Source organism: Carcharhinus amblyrhynchos, chromosome 1 (genome assembly GCF_965287045.1).
Source record: "Carcharhinus amblyrhynchos chromosome 1, sCarAmb.v2.hapA, whole genome shotgun sequence".
Taxonomy (NCBI): Eukaryota; Metazoa; Chordata; class Chondrichthyes; order Carcharhiniformes; family Carcharhinidae; genus Carcharhinus; species Carcharhinus amblyrhynchos.
Genome location: NC_137324.1, coordinates 60,978,314 through 60,995,640, shown reverse-complemented (window position 1 = coordinate 60,995,640; position 17,327 = coordinate 60,978,314). Strand labels below are relative to the sequence as shown.

Sequence of the window (17,327 nt, the reverse complement as noted above, 5' to 3'; positions counted from 1 at the left end):
TGTGGAATTAGAACCATGTATAGACCAGACTGGGTAGAGATGCTGGTGACTTCCCTAAATATTAGTGAAATGTTGGATTCTTATGACAGTTCTGTAATATTCATAATCATTTATCATGAAAAGCAGTGATCTGATTACCAGTTCCTGAGGAACTTCACTGTATGGGTGGGATTTTATAGCTTCACTCATCCCGAAAATGTAAAATCTCCCCCAAGGACAACAGACTTTCCGTGATTCACCCGTTGCCCACTCTGATTCCCATGGAGGATGGGACAGTAAAATTCCGGTCTATATTTTTCTTGGCTGAAAAGCATCAGTTCACTAACACTTAGTTCCCTGTCACTCAGGAACCTTGTAACCATGCTGCCACTGCCCATTTTATTCCATGGTCTTTACTTTGTTGATAAGTCTGTTAAGTGTCACTGTATCAAACGCCTTTGAAATATATGTACAGCACCTCAACCCTATTGCCCTCATCAATCTTGTCTGTTACCTTTTCAAAAAAACTCAACCATGTTAGCTAAACATAGTTTCTTTTTAACAAATCAGTGCTGGCTTTCCTGAATTAATCAACTTTCATCCAAGTGACTATTAATTTTTGTCCCAGATTATTATTTCTAGAAGTCTTCCCATCACCAAGGATTAAATTGGTTGGCTTGTAGTTACTGGGTTTATTCATTCAGTTTTTCTTTTGAACAAGGGTGTAATATTTGCAGTTACATAAGAACATAAGAACATAAGAAATAGGAGCAGGAGTAGGCCATCCAGCCCTTCGAGCCTGCCCCGCCATTCAATAAGATCATGGCTGATCTGTCGCTGCTCAGTTCCACTTTCCCGCTTTCTCCCCATAACCCTTAATCCCCTCTCTTATCAAAAACCCATCAACCCGCGTCTTAAAAATATTTAGCGAGGCAGCCTCCACCACTTCAACGGGCAGAGAATTCCAGAGATTCACCACCCTTTGAGTGAAGAAGTTCCTCCTCAACTCCGTTCGAAACCGCCCCCCTTTTATCTTGAGGCTGTGCCCCCTAGTTCTACTGTCTTTTTTGAGCGGGAAGAGTCTCTCCACCTCTATCCTATCCATCCCATTCATCATCTTATATGTCTCAATGAGATCTCCCCTCATTCTTCTAAACTCCAACGAGTACAAGCCCAGTTTATTCAGCCTCTCCTCATAGCCCAACCCCCTCAACTCCGGTATCAGCCCAGTAAACCTCCTCTGCACTCCCTCCAAGGCCAAAATATCTTTGCGCAGGTGCGATGCTCAAAACTGCACACAGTACTCCAGCTGCGGCCTCACCAATGCCCTATACAGCCGCAGCAAGACCTCCCTACTTTTATGTTCAATCCCCCTCGCTATGAAGGCCAGCATCCCATTCGCCTTCCTGACCACATGCTGCACCTGCAGGCTGGGTTTTTGCGACTCATGCACAAGGACCCCGAGGTCCCTCTGCACCGTTGCCTGCTGCAGTTTTTCGCCCCGTAAGTAATAGTCCTTCCTACCATTATTCCTACCAAAGTGGACCACCTCACACTTGCCAACATTAAATTCCATTTGCCATTTCCTGGCCCATTCGCCCAGCCTATCTAGATCCTTCTGCAGACTCTCCACACCCTCCGCACAATTTGCCGTTCCCCCTATCTTGGTGTCATCAGCAAATTTCGACACCCTACACTCGGTTCCCTCCTCCAGATCATCTATATAAATGGTAAAAAGCTGAGGCCCCAGCACCGACCCCTGGGGCACTCCACTAGTCACCATCCGCCAATCCGAATAGCACCCGTTGACCCCCACTCTCTGCCTCCTATTTGACAACCAATCCTCTATCCACGCTAACACCCTACCCCCAACTCCATGTCCCTTGACCTTCTGCAATAACCTCTTGTGAGGTAGTTCTCCAATTCTCTTGCACCTTCCCTAGTTTAGGGGCGTTTAAGAGATCCGTGGATAGGTTTATGGATGGAAAGGGATTGGTTTAAGGTTAGACGGTCATTGCTTTTTTAATTGGTCGGCGCAACATCGTGGGCCGAAGGGCCTGTTCTGCACTGTAATGTTCTATGTTCTACTTTCCCGTGCAATTAAGGAGGGTTAAAATGGTCAATATCTCTGCAATTTCCACTCAAACTTCTTTCAGTATTTTTGGATGCAAATCATCTGGCCTTGGTGACATATTAACTTTAAGCAACCTCTTCATCATTAATTTTTAGCCCATCCAAACTACTTCCTCTTTTCAGCAAGACTTTAACAGCATCTTCTTCCTTGGTAAAGATAAATGTATGTATTCATTAAGTACCTCGTCCATGCCCTTTGCCTCCATACATAAATTGTCTTTTGGTCCCTAATCGGTATCATCCCTCCCTACGTTATCCTTTTACTATTTATATACTAAGAGGAAACTTGGATTTCCTTCTGCATTAGCTGCCAGTGTCTTCTTATGCTCTCTCTTTGTTTCTCCTATTAATTTTTTCACCTTTCCTCTGAACTCTGTATGTTTAGCCTGGTTTTGTATTATCTGCCTGACATTTGCAACAAGCATCAGTTGTCTTCTTCATGTTAAATTCTATCTCTTTTGTCACTCAGCAAGCTCTGGCTTTTCTTTGTCCTGCTTTTCTCCTTTTGAACATGATGACACTCAAAATATCTCTTCTTTAAAGGCAGTCATTGTTCCATGAAGCTCTGCCTATAAATCTTTGATTCTAATTTATCTGGGCTAGATCTGTTCGCACCCCATTAAACTCGTCCCTCCCACAATTAATACTTCTTGTCCTTTCCAAAGCTAACCTAAACCTCATGATACAATGATCACTGTGTCTTAAATGTTTCTCTACTGACACTTTACCCACTTGAACTACTTCATTCCCTAGTCCTAGATCCAACAATACCTACTTCCTAATTGGGATGTAGGCATTTTGACCAAGAAAATTCCCCTGAATGCACTTCAAAAACCTGTCTCACATCTCCATCCTTTACACCATTATTATCCAAGTCTAAGTTAGGACAATTAAAATCCTCCATTCTTACTAATCTATGCTTCTTGCAGCTCTGTAATTTCTTGACAAATTTGTTCCTCTGTTTTTTCTGCATTAGTTGGCAGCCTGTAGGGTATAGTCAGTATAGTTCCTCTATTGTTTCTTACCTTTAACCAAAATTCTGCACTTATCCTCTAGTGTTTCCCTCCCTCCCTCCTCCTCTGACCGAAAAAAAAGGCCACTGTGAGAAGGTAAAAGTGAAGGTAAGAGTTTTATACATTTCCTCAAATAATCTATTTGGTGCCTGAAATATCAGAGTTAAGTGCTGCACGCGTGAGATGTGGGAGATCCATGATGCTTCCAGTATCTTGGACAACTATGTCTGTAGGAAGTGCACCCAATTGCATGGACTTACAAAACACATGGATAGGTTGGAGCAGCAGTTGGATGCACTTAGGAGCATGAAGGAGGCGGAAAGTATCGATAGAAGCTTTAGAGACGTGGTCACACCCAAAGTGTAGGCAGATAGATGGGTGACCGCTAAGAGGAGCAGACAGTCAATTCAGGAATCCCCTGTGGTCATCCTCCTCTCTAACAAGTATACCATTTTGGATACTGTTGGGGGAGATGGCCTATCACGGGATAACAGCAGCAGCAGCCAAAGCAGTGGCACCACAGCTGGCTCTGTTATTAAGCAGGGAGGGACAAAGAGGGCCAGAGCAATAGTTATAGGGGACTCTATTGTTAGGGGTGCAGATAGACGCTTCTGTGGACGTGAAAGAGATTCCAGGATGGCATGTTGCCTCCCTGGTGCCAGGGTCCAGGATGTCTCTGAATGGACAGAAAGCATTCTGAAGAGAGAGGGTGAACAGCCAAAGGTTGTGGTATGTATTGGTACTGATGACATAGGCAGGAAGAGTGATGAGGTTCTGTAGCAGAGTTTAGGGAGTTAGGTAGAAAGTTAAAAAGCAGGACCTCTAAGGTTGTAATTTCCGATTACTCCCTGTGCCACATGGTAGTGAGGCTAGGAATAGGAAGATAGTGCAGCCCCACACGTGGCTAAACAGCTGCTGTAGGATGGAAGGTTTCAGATGTCTGGATCATTAAGGTCTCTTCCATGGGCAGGTGAGACCTGTACAAGGAGGATGGGTTGCATCTAAACTGGAAGGGCATAAATATTCTGGCTGGGAGGTTTGCTAGTGTCACATGGGAGGGTTTAAACTAGTCCTCCCTAGTTTAGGGGGTGTGGGAGCCAAAGCAAAGATGAATTAGCTGAAGGGGAACCAGAGATTAGAGACAGTAAGACTCAGAGAAGCAGCAGGCAGATAGGATTGCTAATCAGAAAAGGTCTGGTGGACTGAAGTGCATTTGTTTCAATGCGAGAAGTATAACAAGTAAGGCAGATGAACTTAGAGCTTGGATTAGTACTAGGAACTATGATGTTGTCATTACAGAGACCTGGTTAAGGGAAGGACAGGATTGGCTGCTTAACTTTCCAGGATGCAGGTGTTTTAGGTGGGATAGAGGTGGATGTAAAAGGGGTGGGAGAAACTACCCAGCCTTCAGGAGAACAGTGACCACGACACCACACAACCCTGCCACAGCTACCTCTGCGTGACATGCCAGATCATCGACACAGATGCCATCATCTCAAGTGAGAACACCATCCACCAGGTACACGGTACATACTCTTGCAACTCGACCAATGTTATCTATCTGATACGCTGCAGAAAAGGATGTCCCAAGGCATGGTACATTGGGGAGACCATGCAAACACTACGACAATGGATGAATGAACACCGCTCGATAATCACCAGACAAGACTGTTCCCTCCCTGTTGGTGAACACTTCAGCGATCGCGGGCATTCGGCCTCTGATCTTCGGGTAAACGTTCTCCAAGGCGGCCTTCACAGCATACGACAGAGCAGAGCTGCTGAGCAGAAACTGATAGCCAAGTTCTACACACATGAGGACGGATCTTGGGTTCATGTCACACTATCTATGACTCCCATGACTTGCCTGAACTTGCAACATCTCATTTACTGTCCTGTCTGGAGACAATACACATCTCTTTAACCTATGCTTAATGCTATCTGCACTCACATTGTCTGCACCTTTAAGACTTGAATAGCAGATTAGCTGTAAAGACTTACATTCTAATCAGTATTCTGTAAACTGTATGTGCCTTTATATGCCCTGTTTGTGATCAGAACTCTCCACTCACCTGACAAAGGAGCAGCACTCCGAAAGCTAGTGGCATTTACTATCAAATAAACCTGTTGGGTTTAAACCTGGTGTTGTGAGACTTCCTACTAAGGACAATATCACAGCTGTACTGTGGGAGGACACCTCGGAGGGCTCATACAATGAGACAACATGGATCGAGCTCAGGAATAGGAAGGCTGTGGTCACAGTGTTGGGGGTTTACCAAAGGCCACACAGTTGCTATTGGGAAATAGAGGAACAGACATGTAGGCAGATTTTGACAAGCTGTAAAAGTAACTGAGTTGTTGTGGTCGGAGATTTTAACTTCCTTTATATTGACTTGGACTCACTTAATGACAGGGGTGTGGATGGGGCAGAGTTTGTAAGGAGCATCCAGGAGGGCTTCTTGAAACAATATGTAGATAGTCCAACAAGGGAAGGGACAACACTGGATCTGGTATTGGGGAATGAGACAGGTGGTCGATGTTTCAGTAGGGAAGCTGTTCAGAAACAGTGACCACAATTCAGTATGTTTTAAGGTACTGATTGAGAAAGATAAGTCTAATCCTCAAGTTAAGGTGCTAACTTTTCAATTACAACAATATTAGGGAGGAACTGAAGAATTTAGATTGAGGGCAGGTGTTTGAGGGCAAATCAGCATCTGGTATGTGGGAGGCTTTCAAGTGTGAGTTGATAAGGATTCAGGACGAGCACATTCCTGTAAGGATGAAGGGAATGTATGGCAAGTTTTGGGAACTTTGGATAACGAGAGATATTGTGAACTTAGTCAAAGAGAAAAAGGAAGCATTTATCAAAGTTAGGAGGCTGGGAACACACGAAGCAAGTGTGGAATATAAGGAAAGTAGAAATTTACTAAAGCAAGGAGTAAGGAGAGCCAAATGGGGTCACGAAAAAGCATTGGCCAGCAGGATTAAGAAAATTCCCAAGGCTTTTTATACAAATATAAAGAGCAAGAGGATAGCCAGGGAGAGATTTGGCCCACTCAAGGACAAGGGAGGGAATCTATGCATGGAGCCAGAGGAAATGGGCGAGGTATTAAATGAATACTTTGCATGAGTATTCACCAAGGAAAAGGACTTAGTGCATGATGAATCTGGCAAAGAGCATGTAGATAGTTTGAGTCATGTTGAGATCAAACAGGAAGAGGTATTGGGGTTCTTGAGAAATATTAAAGTAGACAAGTCCCCAGGGCCTGATGGGATATACCTCAGGATACTGAGAGAGGCAAGGGAGAAAATTGCTGGGACCTTGAGAGAAATCTTTGTATCCTCACTGGCTACAGGGGATTTATACACAGTAAAAAGTCTCACAACACCAGGTTAAAGTTGAACAGGTTTATTTGGCAGTACAAGCCACTCGCTTTCAGAGCGCTGCTCCTCCATCCAGGATGAAAGAGCAGCACTTCATCAGGATAGTGGAACATCTTTCAATAGGATGAAGAGGCAGTGCTCCGAAAGCTTGTGTCTTGTGCTACCAAATAAACCTGTGGACTTTAACCTGTTGTTATGTTTACCCCAGTTCAATGCAGGCATCTCCAATCAGGGGAGGTCCCAGAGGATTGGAGAATAGCCAATGTTATTCCTTTGTTTCAGAAGGATAGCAAGAATGATCCAAGTAATTACAGGCCGGTGAGCCTTACATCATGGTAGGGAAATTCTTGGAGAGGATCCTTCGAGACAGAATTTACTCCTGCTTGGAAATAAGTGGACATATTACAGGGAGGCAACATGGTTTTGTGAAGGGGAGGTCGTGAACTTGATTGAGATTTTTGAGGAAGTGACAAAGATGATTGATCCAAGGTCCCTCATGACAGACTGGTGCAGAAGGTGAAGTCACATGGGATCAGAGGTGAACTGGCAAGGTGGATACAAATCTGGCACGGTCAAAGAAGACAGAGGGTAGCAGTGGAAGAGCGTATTTCTGAATGGAGGGCTGTAACAAGTGGCGTTCCTCAGGGATCAGTGCTGGGACATTTGCTGTTTGTAATATATATAAATGGTTTGGACGAAAATGTAACTGGATTGATTAGTAGGTTTGCAGACGACACAAAGGTTGGTGGATTTGCCCTTAGCAATGAGGATCAGAGGATACAGCAAGATATAGATCAGTTGGAGACTTGGGTGGAGAGATGGCAGATGGAGTTTAATTTGGACAAATGTGAGGTAATGCATTTTGGAAGATCTAATACAGATAGGAAATATACAGTAAATGGCAGAACCTTTAAGAGTATTGATAGGCAAAGGGATCTGGGTGTACAGGTACACAGGTCACTGAAAGTGGCAATGCAGTGGAGAAGATATCAAGAAGGCATATAGCCTGCTTGCCTTCATTGGCTGGGGCATTAAGTTTAAAAATTTGCAAGTCATGTTGCAGCTTAAAGAACCTTAGTTAGGCCGCATTCGGAACATAATATTCAATTCTGGTCGCCACACCACCAGAAGGATGTGGAGGCTTTGGAGAGGGTACAGAAAAGATTTACCAGGGTATTGTCTAATATGGAGGGCATTAGCTATGAAGAGAGGTTGGAGAAACTTGGTTTATTCTCACTGGAATGATGGAGGTTGAGGGGTGACCTGATAGAAGTCTACAAGATTATGAGAGGCATGGATAGAGTGGATAGTTAGAAGGTTTCTCCCAGGATGGAAGTGTCAACCACAAGGGGGCGTAAGGTTAAGATACGAGAGCAAGATTTAAAGGAGATGTACGGGGCAAATTTTTTACACAGAGAGTGGTGGGTGTCTGGAACTCGTTGCCGGGGGCGATAGTAGAAGCGGATATGGTAGTGACTTTTAAAGGGCATCTTGACAAATACATGAATAGAATGGGAATAGAGGGATATGGCGCCTAGAAGGTTAGGAGTTTTTGATAAGTTGGGTAGCACGGTCGGTGCAGGTTTAGAGGGTTGAAGGGCCTGTTCTTGTGCTGTAATTTTCTTTGTTGTTTGACATATTTGCTCCCTTAGCAGAATGGTGGCACTGTGGCAATTTAACTAGAATAGTAATCCTGAAGCCTGGATTAATAATCAGGAGACCTGAGTCTAAACATTGGGCTGGATTTTCTGACTGCGCATGCCCCAAGACTCTAAATTCCAGCCCAAGGTTAATGGACCTCTAAGTGGTCTGTCGAATTTTCTGTCCTGTTCACTACGATTCTCATGGTAGGCAAGATGGGAAAGTTGTGCCCACTTGATAGGTCAGGAATTTGTGTTTAATTAACTGATAAATCTGGAATGAACATCTTATGTTATTAAACTACTGGATTTTCTTCGGAGCCTTGGTGAACCATCCTTACTTGCTCTGGTTTACATGCAACTACAGATCCACAGCAATGTGGTTTACTTTTAACCATCCTCTGAAAGGGCCTAGGAAGCCACATGTTGTATCAAAACGGCTACAGAAAAAAGCACTTTGAGTGTATCGACATCACTTGGACTGCAGTGGTTCAAGAAAATAGCCCACTATCACCTCCTCAAGGCGCAATTAGGGATGGACAATCAATGCTGGTCTTGCTAATAATGCTCACATTCTAAGGGCAATATTAAAAATTATCTGATTACTCATACTGCCGCCCATCACCTTTCCTTAGGATTCTGTATCAGGAATATCTTTGAGCCAAATCTCCCTTATTGTCACAATATCATTGTCCTCCATGTCCATCTGTGCTGCGGCTCACTACTATTACCACACTTTGTGTGCTCACATTGCAATGGAAGCCTAAATTATACCTTACTGCATTCCCTCTTACTCTACTCACTTAACACCCTGCAATTTCTTACTCTAGAGCTCCTAGTCCATTATGCCTTTTGTTTTCCCTTTTTAATGTTACATTCTGGTTCCCATCACCATACCAAGTTAATTTCAAACTTGTTCCTTCAATGAAACAGTAATATATAATTCCCAGCCTATTATAGAGATTAAAGAAATCTCAGAAATGTTATGGGATTAAGCTTAAAATAATAGAGCATTCAGCTCCTTTAACTAAAACTGCAATGCTAAAACAATTCAATAGTTACTTACTAGGTAACATCTGTCAGCAGTGGCTCAGTTGTGAATATCCTTGTTTCAGATTCAGAAAATCATGAATCCAAATCCCACTCTAGACACATGGACACGTGGGCCCAAATCTTCCAATCAGTATCAGACCTTCTGATCAGTCAGCAAACTAGGCACTTAGCTGGTTACATTTAAAAGGATCTGACTTCCCATGCAGCATCTTGAAGAACTCATTCAGCATAGCAACACATGTAGAGGTCTTTGAAGAGTATCAGCGCAGAAGACACACAGCACTTTTAGTGGCAATAGCTGCTATACAGTAAATTTAAAGGCCCAATTTTAATATTTATGAATGGATGAGTAAGTGAGGTAGGCCAATGGATATCATGGGTAAGTGGGTGAAAGGGGTAAGGAATAAATGGGTAGGGTAAGTATGTGGGTGAGATGGTTATATGGATAGGTAGGTGGCGGATATATGGGTAAGAGCTAGGTGGGTGGTTGGATAGCATTCCTGAGAGTGGTTGGGTGGTTGAGGGGGGTAGTTGGAGGATCAGGAGTGGGTGATAGGTGCGGTCAATTGTTACTCAGCTGTTAGACCCAAGTTTTAATCTGTGTAGTATTTTTTGGGTAATTATCCAGATAAGTAAATCAGAACTGTCTGAAGTCTCCGACTGTTACTTAGAGTCAGAGACATTTGCAGAGGGTCCAAGGGAGCAGGGGAATTGCCCATTGGAAGTTGGAACTTCCTGGACAGTATCAATGTAGGTTCACTAAAGGACTAAAGGCGTATGTCTGATCTCCAATGATCCAGAGACCAAAAGACTTGCTCATAATGACCCTTAAGAGGATTACTCGGGGTGTGCTGTTAGAAGCGCTGTCTGTCAGATGAGGTGTCACACTGAGTCTCTGTATTCTTTAGAGTAAGTTTTATTTATCAGTCACAAGTAGGCTTACATTAACACGACAATGAATACTGTGAAAATCCCCTAGTCACCACAGTCTGGTGCCTGTTCAGGAATAGAGGGAAAATTTAGTATGGCCAATGCACCTAAGCAGTATGTCTTTCAGACTGTGGGGGGAAACTGGAGCAGCTGGAGGAAATGCATGTAGACATGAGGAGAAGGCGCAGACTCCGCACAGACAGTGACCCAAGCTGGGAATTGAATTGGGGTCCCTAGCGCTGTGAGGCAGCAGTGCTAACCACTGTGCCAGCCCCTCAGGTGGGCATTAAAGAATCCATGGTATTATTTTGAAGAAATGCAGGGGAGTTCTCCACGTAACTGCCAAAACTGCGGGAAGGTATGTAAAACAAATAATTGGAGACTGTGGCCCATTAAGTGGCCAGCCTAATATTTAATTCTACTGAGTTTAAGAGTGGCTTTTCATTGGAGAATCTTGATGTGATACCACTTGCTTAGCAATACAGTTGAAGACAAATTTCTGCCTGTAGACAGGGCGACACAGTAGCACAGTGGTTAGACTGCTGCCTCACTACACCAGGGACCTGGGTTTAATTCTGGCCTTGGGTGACTGTGTGGAGTTTATATATTCTCCCCATGTCAGTGTGGATTTTCTCTGGGTGCTCCGGTTTCCTCTCACAGTCCAAAGATGTGCAGGTTCGATGGATTGGTCTATGCTAAATTGCCCCTTAAAGTGGAATGTTACCAGCAGGCCTGTCTGAGGTTTGTACAATTCTGCCCGAGGTCAACGGAGAATGCTGTTCTCCGAGCCTCACTCTCCCCCCGAATCGGGGCAGGTGTGCTGGTAAAATTCCGGCCTTAGTGTCCTAAGGCTGTGAGTTAGTTGGATTTGTCATGGTAAATGTGTGGAATTACAGAGGTAAGGTGGGAAGAGGACCTGGGTAAGATGTTCTTTCAGAAATTCAGTGCAGTTTCAATGGCCACAATTTTACCGTTCCACTCACCACAAGAATCGGGGTAGGTGAGGGGTGGGGTATGGAAAGTTCCATTGACCTCAGCTGGGATTTTACGGTTTTGTGATGAGGGCAGCTATAAAATCCCTCCCAATGTGTTGAATGGCCTTTTCTTCACCGAAGAGATTCTATGATTCTATGACACCGGGCCATAGAAGGAGATAATAGAACAGGAAAAGGAGGTGAAGAGTGGTTTATGGAGGGAATGCCACAGCATACGGCACAGGTAATTGAAAGCATGTCTACCAATGTGGCATAATTAAAATTCTGCATGTACAAAAGGCCAGAATTGGAGGAACACAAAGAACTTGGAGAATTGTAGGACTGAAGGAGGAAGGTTATATTACGGAGATAAAGGTAGGCAGGCTTCATGATGGAACAGACATAAGGTCAGTAAGTCATCTTGGCTCAGCTAGAATGCCAAGCTTGCAAACAGCCTAGTTTGGCGTTAGACATTGCCTAGGGAACTCAGCTTGTGACAGGGAGCAAATACAATGGCTTCAGTCTTTCCAGTAATTACAAGAGTAACTATACTTCAAAAACACTTAATTGGTTGTATAATGCTATGGGATGTTTTGAGGTTGTGAAAGTCGTTGCATAAATTCAATTCATTTCTGTCAGTCTATTTAAATCTAGATACATTTTCTCCCAATGTTTCTTTAAATTTGAATCATTCTACTTATCCTTTTATGACTCTTTTTCCTTTACTCTGACAGATGAGAGAGAAAATCAAGGGTTTCACTGTGATGATCAGGTCACTGCTCTTACGCATTTGAACAGTAAAGATATGATACGGCAAAAGTCTGATGAGAGATTTTGGATTTTCCCTTGAGACATTGTGCCTCCATCAGACATTCCATTGAGCAATCCAGCCAACAATTAACTGGAATCCTCCTACATGGACGGTGTACTCCATTGAGAGTCAGCAATGGGTGGGATGAAGTCATTGAACATTATTCTGCAAACACAATTACTAAATACAAATGATTAGTCCACAGGAGGAAAAAAATACAGCCTTCAAGCTCCAAATGATTTGGATTGTTGCAATGAATTAAGTGTAAAGAAAGCAGTGCTCAAATTTGTTTTACGATACCACTGCACGGGCACTCTGTTCTTGATCAATCATTAATGACTACAGGAAAGAAAGCCTTTTTTTTGCAGTGGAACAGCAAACAATAAACCTTCTTTGTTTGATTCCCTTTTCTAATGTCACTTTCTTTAGACTATTCCTGTAAGACAGTGAGTCTGTAATCATCCACATTCAAGATGGTAACTCAAGGGTGACAAAGGAAACTTTATCCTGACAGACAGGGGACATTGATAAATGACTATTGTGCATTTACAGACATTTATATGCTTGCCGGTATGAATGGGGAAGCTCAGAAATGACAGCACAAAAAATTCTTTGTTTCCATGAACAGTGCAATAAGCATTAAAAACTTAAAAACTCACACACCAATCTTGAATACATGCTGCTTATCTTTCAAAGCATACACTTATAAAGTTCCGGCAGCACTATTCCTAGCAGACAAGATAAACTATCATTGGGTTTTGTACCAGAAAATTTACGATGAAGCATTTTACACAGAAGCAGGGCACCGCAGGAAGTAAATGTCAATGCACTACAAGTTTGCACCCAAGTTCAGGATTCTTGTAAGATTAACTTGCAGTTTGAGTTGGTAGTAAGGAAGGCAAATGCAATGTTAGCATTCACTTTGAGAGGACTAGAGTACAAAAGCAGGGATGTACTGCTGAGGCTTTCTAAGGCTCTGGTCAGACCACGTTTGGAATATTGTGAGCAATTTTCGTCACTGTATCTAAGGAAGGTTGTGCTGGCCTTGGAGAGGGTCCAGAGGAGGTTCACAAGAATGATCCTGGAATGAAAAGCTTGATGTATGAGGAGCGTTTGAGGACTCTGGCTCTGTACACAATGGAGTTTAGAAGTATGAGGGGGCGTCTCATTGAAATTTACAGAATACTGAAAGATCTGGATAGAGTGGACATGGATAAGATGTTTCCATTAGTAGGAGAGACTAGGATCCAAGGGCACAGCTATAGATTAAAGGGATGATCCTTTAGAACCGAGATGAGGAAAAATTTCTTCAGCCAGAGGATGGTGAACCAAGAGCAATCATTGCCACGGAAGGCTGTGGAGGTAAGTCATTGAGTATATTGAAAACAGAGACAGATAGGTTCATGATTGATAAGGGGATCAAAGGTTACAAAGAAAAGGCAGAAGAGTGGGGTTGAGAAACATATCAGACATGATCAAATAGCAGAGTAGACTCAATGGGCTGAACGGCCTAATTCTGCTGCTATACCTTATGGCGTTACAGTCTATGTGAGGCCACAGAGATGGGATAGTGGTGAGGCTGGTGTGGAGTGGAAGAAATGAGGTTATGTGAAAGGGCATGTTTCCTGAAAAATGTGAACAAATGAAGGGGAGATTTGATTTTAGCTTTACCCAGTTGTGCAAATTTTAGTTTCTGGCACTTGAGCTGCCCTGCAATAAAACTGTACCCACATCGGGATTGAGTTCCTCTTTGGTGTCCAGGAAATCCTATTGGTGCATACAAGTCAGGGTCCTGAGGCCAGGACTCCTGTTCAGGGTTGTATACAGCTGGGTGGAGTTTGTGATCTGCAAGCTCTGTTGTGTCAGATGTTTGACGAATTTATTGGATTTCTATGAGGATGTGACTAGTGCGGTAGACAGAGGGGAACCGGTGGATGTGGTGTTTCTCGATTTTCAAAAGGCGTTTGATAAGGTGCCGCACAAAAGGTTGCTTCAGAAGGTTAGGGTGCATGGTGTTGGGGGTAGGGTGTTAGCGTGGATAGAGGATTGGTTGTCTAATAGGAGGCAGAGAGTTGGTATCAATGGGTGCTATTCTGTTTGGCGGTTGGTGACTAGTGGAGTGCCGCAGGGATCGGTGCTGGGGCCTCAACTATTTACCATTTATATAGATGATCTGGAGGAGGGGGCTGAGTGTAGGGTGACGAAATTTGCTGATGACACAAAGATGAGTGGAAAAGCAAATTGTGCGGAGGGTGTGGAAAGTCTGCAGAGGGATCTGGATAGGCTGAGCGAGTGGGCGAGGACCTGGCAGATGGAGTATGTTAGCAAGTGTGAGGTTATCCACTTTGGCAGGAATAGTAGTAGGAGGGATTACTATTTAAAGGGCGAAAAGCTGCAGCATGCTACGGTGCAGAGGGACCTGGGGGTCCTTGTGCATGAGTTGCAAAAACCCAGTCTGCAGGTGCAGCAGATGATCAAGAAGGCGAATGGGATGCTGGCCTTTATAGCGAGGGGGATAGAATATAAAAGTAGGGAGGTCTTGCTGCAACTGTACAGGGCACTGGTGAGGCTGCAGCTGGAGTACTGTGTGCAGTTTTGGTCGCCGTACTTGTGCAAGGATATATTGGCCTTGGAGGGAGTGCAGAGGAGGTTCACTAGGCTGATACCGGAGATGAGGGGGTTGGACTATGAAGAGAGACTAAATAGACTGGGTCTGTATTCGTTGGAGTTTAGAAGGATGAGGGGGGATCTTATTGAGACATATAAGATAATGAAAGGGTTGGATAGGGTAGAGGTAGAGAGATTCTTCCCACTTAGAAAGGATAGCAGGACTAGAGGGCACAGCCTCAAGATAAGGGGGGGGGACGCAGTTTAGAATGGAGTTGAAGAGGAACTTCTTCACTCAAAGGGTGGTGAATCTCTGGAATTCTCTGCCCACTGAAGTGGTGGAGGCTACTTCGCTAAATATATTTAAGTCACGTGTAGATAGGTTTTTGACAGACAAGGGAATTAAGGGTTATGGGGAGAAAGCGGGAAAGTGGAACTGATCCACTTCAGATCAGCCATGATCTTATTGAATGGCAGGGCAGGCTCGAAGGGCTAGATGGCCTACTCCTGCTCCTATTTCTTATGTTCTTATGTTCTTATGTTGAGCAGCTTCTCCAGCAGAGTGACAGCTGGAAGCCACTCAAGAAAGGGCCAATAAACCCTTTTATGAATTATATTTGAATGGATCCATGCTAGAAGTGTTCTTGTTGACTCCATGAAAGTACAGGGAAATACTGCTGGTCCAGGTTTGCTCCCCTCCACCATTCCACTCTCCTAGAAGATTGGTCTGGCTCAGACTCAGAACTGGCCAGAATTTGTTCGGTCTCTGTCTGGAATTAGCGGGCAGCTCGGTAATCTCATCAGTGTCACATTTAGAGGTAGCTACTGTTGAGTTTGCAGGGTGAAAGGAAGGGTGCCGCCATGTTGAAGCATGCTCAAAGGGTGGATAAGAAATATTTTCAGTATGTAAGGGCCAGCTGGCAAGTGGGCCCTGGTAATCGGAGGGGGTGAACTGTGGTGTTGGAGTTGCTGGGGGTGGGGATGGAGATGGGCTCCTCCATGGGACATGGAGCCTCCAGAAAGGAAGTTCCTCCACTGTGGGGAGCTACTGGGTAGCTTTGTTGTATTCTCTGATCTCCCCACAAGACATGAGACCATTCAACTGCCAATAAAAAGTCAACCAGGTTATAAAATGGTAGTTAATTGGTCAATTAATTCGGCTAATCTTCCATTTGCCTCCAATTGGTAGGTGCCTGCACAACTGCCATTCTGCTTTTGGGAATACCAGGTAGCAGCAGAAAGAAGTTGGGCCTCCCTCCCAACACCTTCTGAGACCCTTCCAGCTACCATGGGGCTGGTAAAGTCCTGGCCATGCTCTCTGAGTTATTAGTCCAGCTATATGGATTACTACAGATTCATGTACAATAATCACTGCACGACAGTACAGTTTCAAACTCAAAGTATAACTGTGCCAAACATCTTATCATTAAAAAATATATTCATGTTGCCTGAAGGCAAACAATCGCTGAAATTTCTAGTATCACGCCTATTTGAAACATGAACAAACATGACTTTGAGCTACAAACCAGTGACTTTGTCATACCCTGTGTGCCTCCTATTAATTCAGGTTGGGTTAACAAATGCAAAAGGACTGTTCGTTGGTAAACTTGCAGGATTAGCTTGCAGTGCAGGACTCTACAATGGTGCACATGCAGCATCAGGTAATTTTAATAAAAGAGTATTTCAAAATGATAATCTATGTTCAAAGCTTGTGGATAATTGCACGCTGAGAAACAATTCCACAAAAAACAACAGGATAGTTGTCTTTTTTGCTTCCACGTGCTGCACTTATCATTGGTGGACCTTGAAAGAAATCAACAAAGGAGTCAAAGTAAAACATGTATCTGTTTTGGAGCTCTGAACTATCAGTTCATTCTGCTGGAATTTACAAGATAGTTCACATGCTACCAAAAGAATTGATATTAGCTTTTCAGAACACTTCATTCTCCGGTCTACAGACCTTTTATTTTAGCTAAAACTACTTAGACTATCAGCCTGGAGCAACAGAACCTTAACTTCCACAGGATTAAAGGTAGTTTAAACAGCCTGAATTGTAGCCATGTGCTTTTAATAATTTTAGTCACTTTTACCAATGCAGCACTGGAGCTATCAGCAATCACTGAAGTTGACTCACAATTAATAGCAAAGGCAGACATAATGTTCTCAACAAACATTGTGATAATGAAGAACACCTTCTGCTTAAAAGTGAAAAAAAATGCCTGGCAGAAGTTTGGACTGAGATAAAGTGAACACATTAACAGGAATAGATTTTAACAACCACAATTATTAATTTTTGTACAGAATATACACAAATACTTTCGTTAAAACAATGAAGCAAGGCTCAAAATACTTTCTCAGTCATTTGCACAATCCAAACCTTTGAGAAAAGTCATCACAGACAAAGGCTCATGATGTTCCTACCTTGGACAAGGAGTAAAAAAGAAATAAGCCCTTGTCTGCTGGAACCCATAGCTGGATGTGAGTTCACTCAAATTCAAACAGCTTCTCTGGCTCCAGCACTCTCTCTAATTGCAGTTCCCAGCTACTCTCCCCCTCTGTCTGTCGACGTCAAATAGCTCTGCTCTGATTAAGTCAGTACTTATTATCAGACTGTGACGTTATTTCCACACCTTCAAAAAATAAAGTTTGTTAAACTTTTAAAGTCTCCTGCAAACATAGGAAATGTTTCCATTTATTAAACTAGAGAAATAAACATTACTCTCCCACTCAGAATTACCTGCTCTGTTGCTGGTAGTGTCCTTTGAAGATAAGTATAAATTTATGCAAACCACAGCTTGGTTAAGGT

General features: G+C 43.4%; 1 protein-coding gene across 1 annotated transcript in view; it reads right to left on the bottom strand.

The window, feature by feature from the left end:
• itga2.2 (integrin, alpha 2 (CD49B, alpha 2 subunit of VLA-2 receptor), tandem duplicate 2) overlaps positions 1-17,074 on the bottom strand; it is a 131,849-nt gene extending 114,775 nt beyond the window's left edge. Inside the window, exon 1 of the mRNA XM_080185564.1 lies at positions 16,943-17,074. Within this exon, the coding sequence (XP_080041690.1) occupies positions 16,943-16,991 (49 nt within the window). The 5' untranslated portion in view covers positions 16,992-17,074. The remainder of the gene's footprint in view (positions 1-16,942) is intronic.
• Positions 17,075-17,327: the final 253 nt, after the last annotated feature.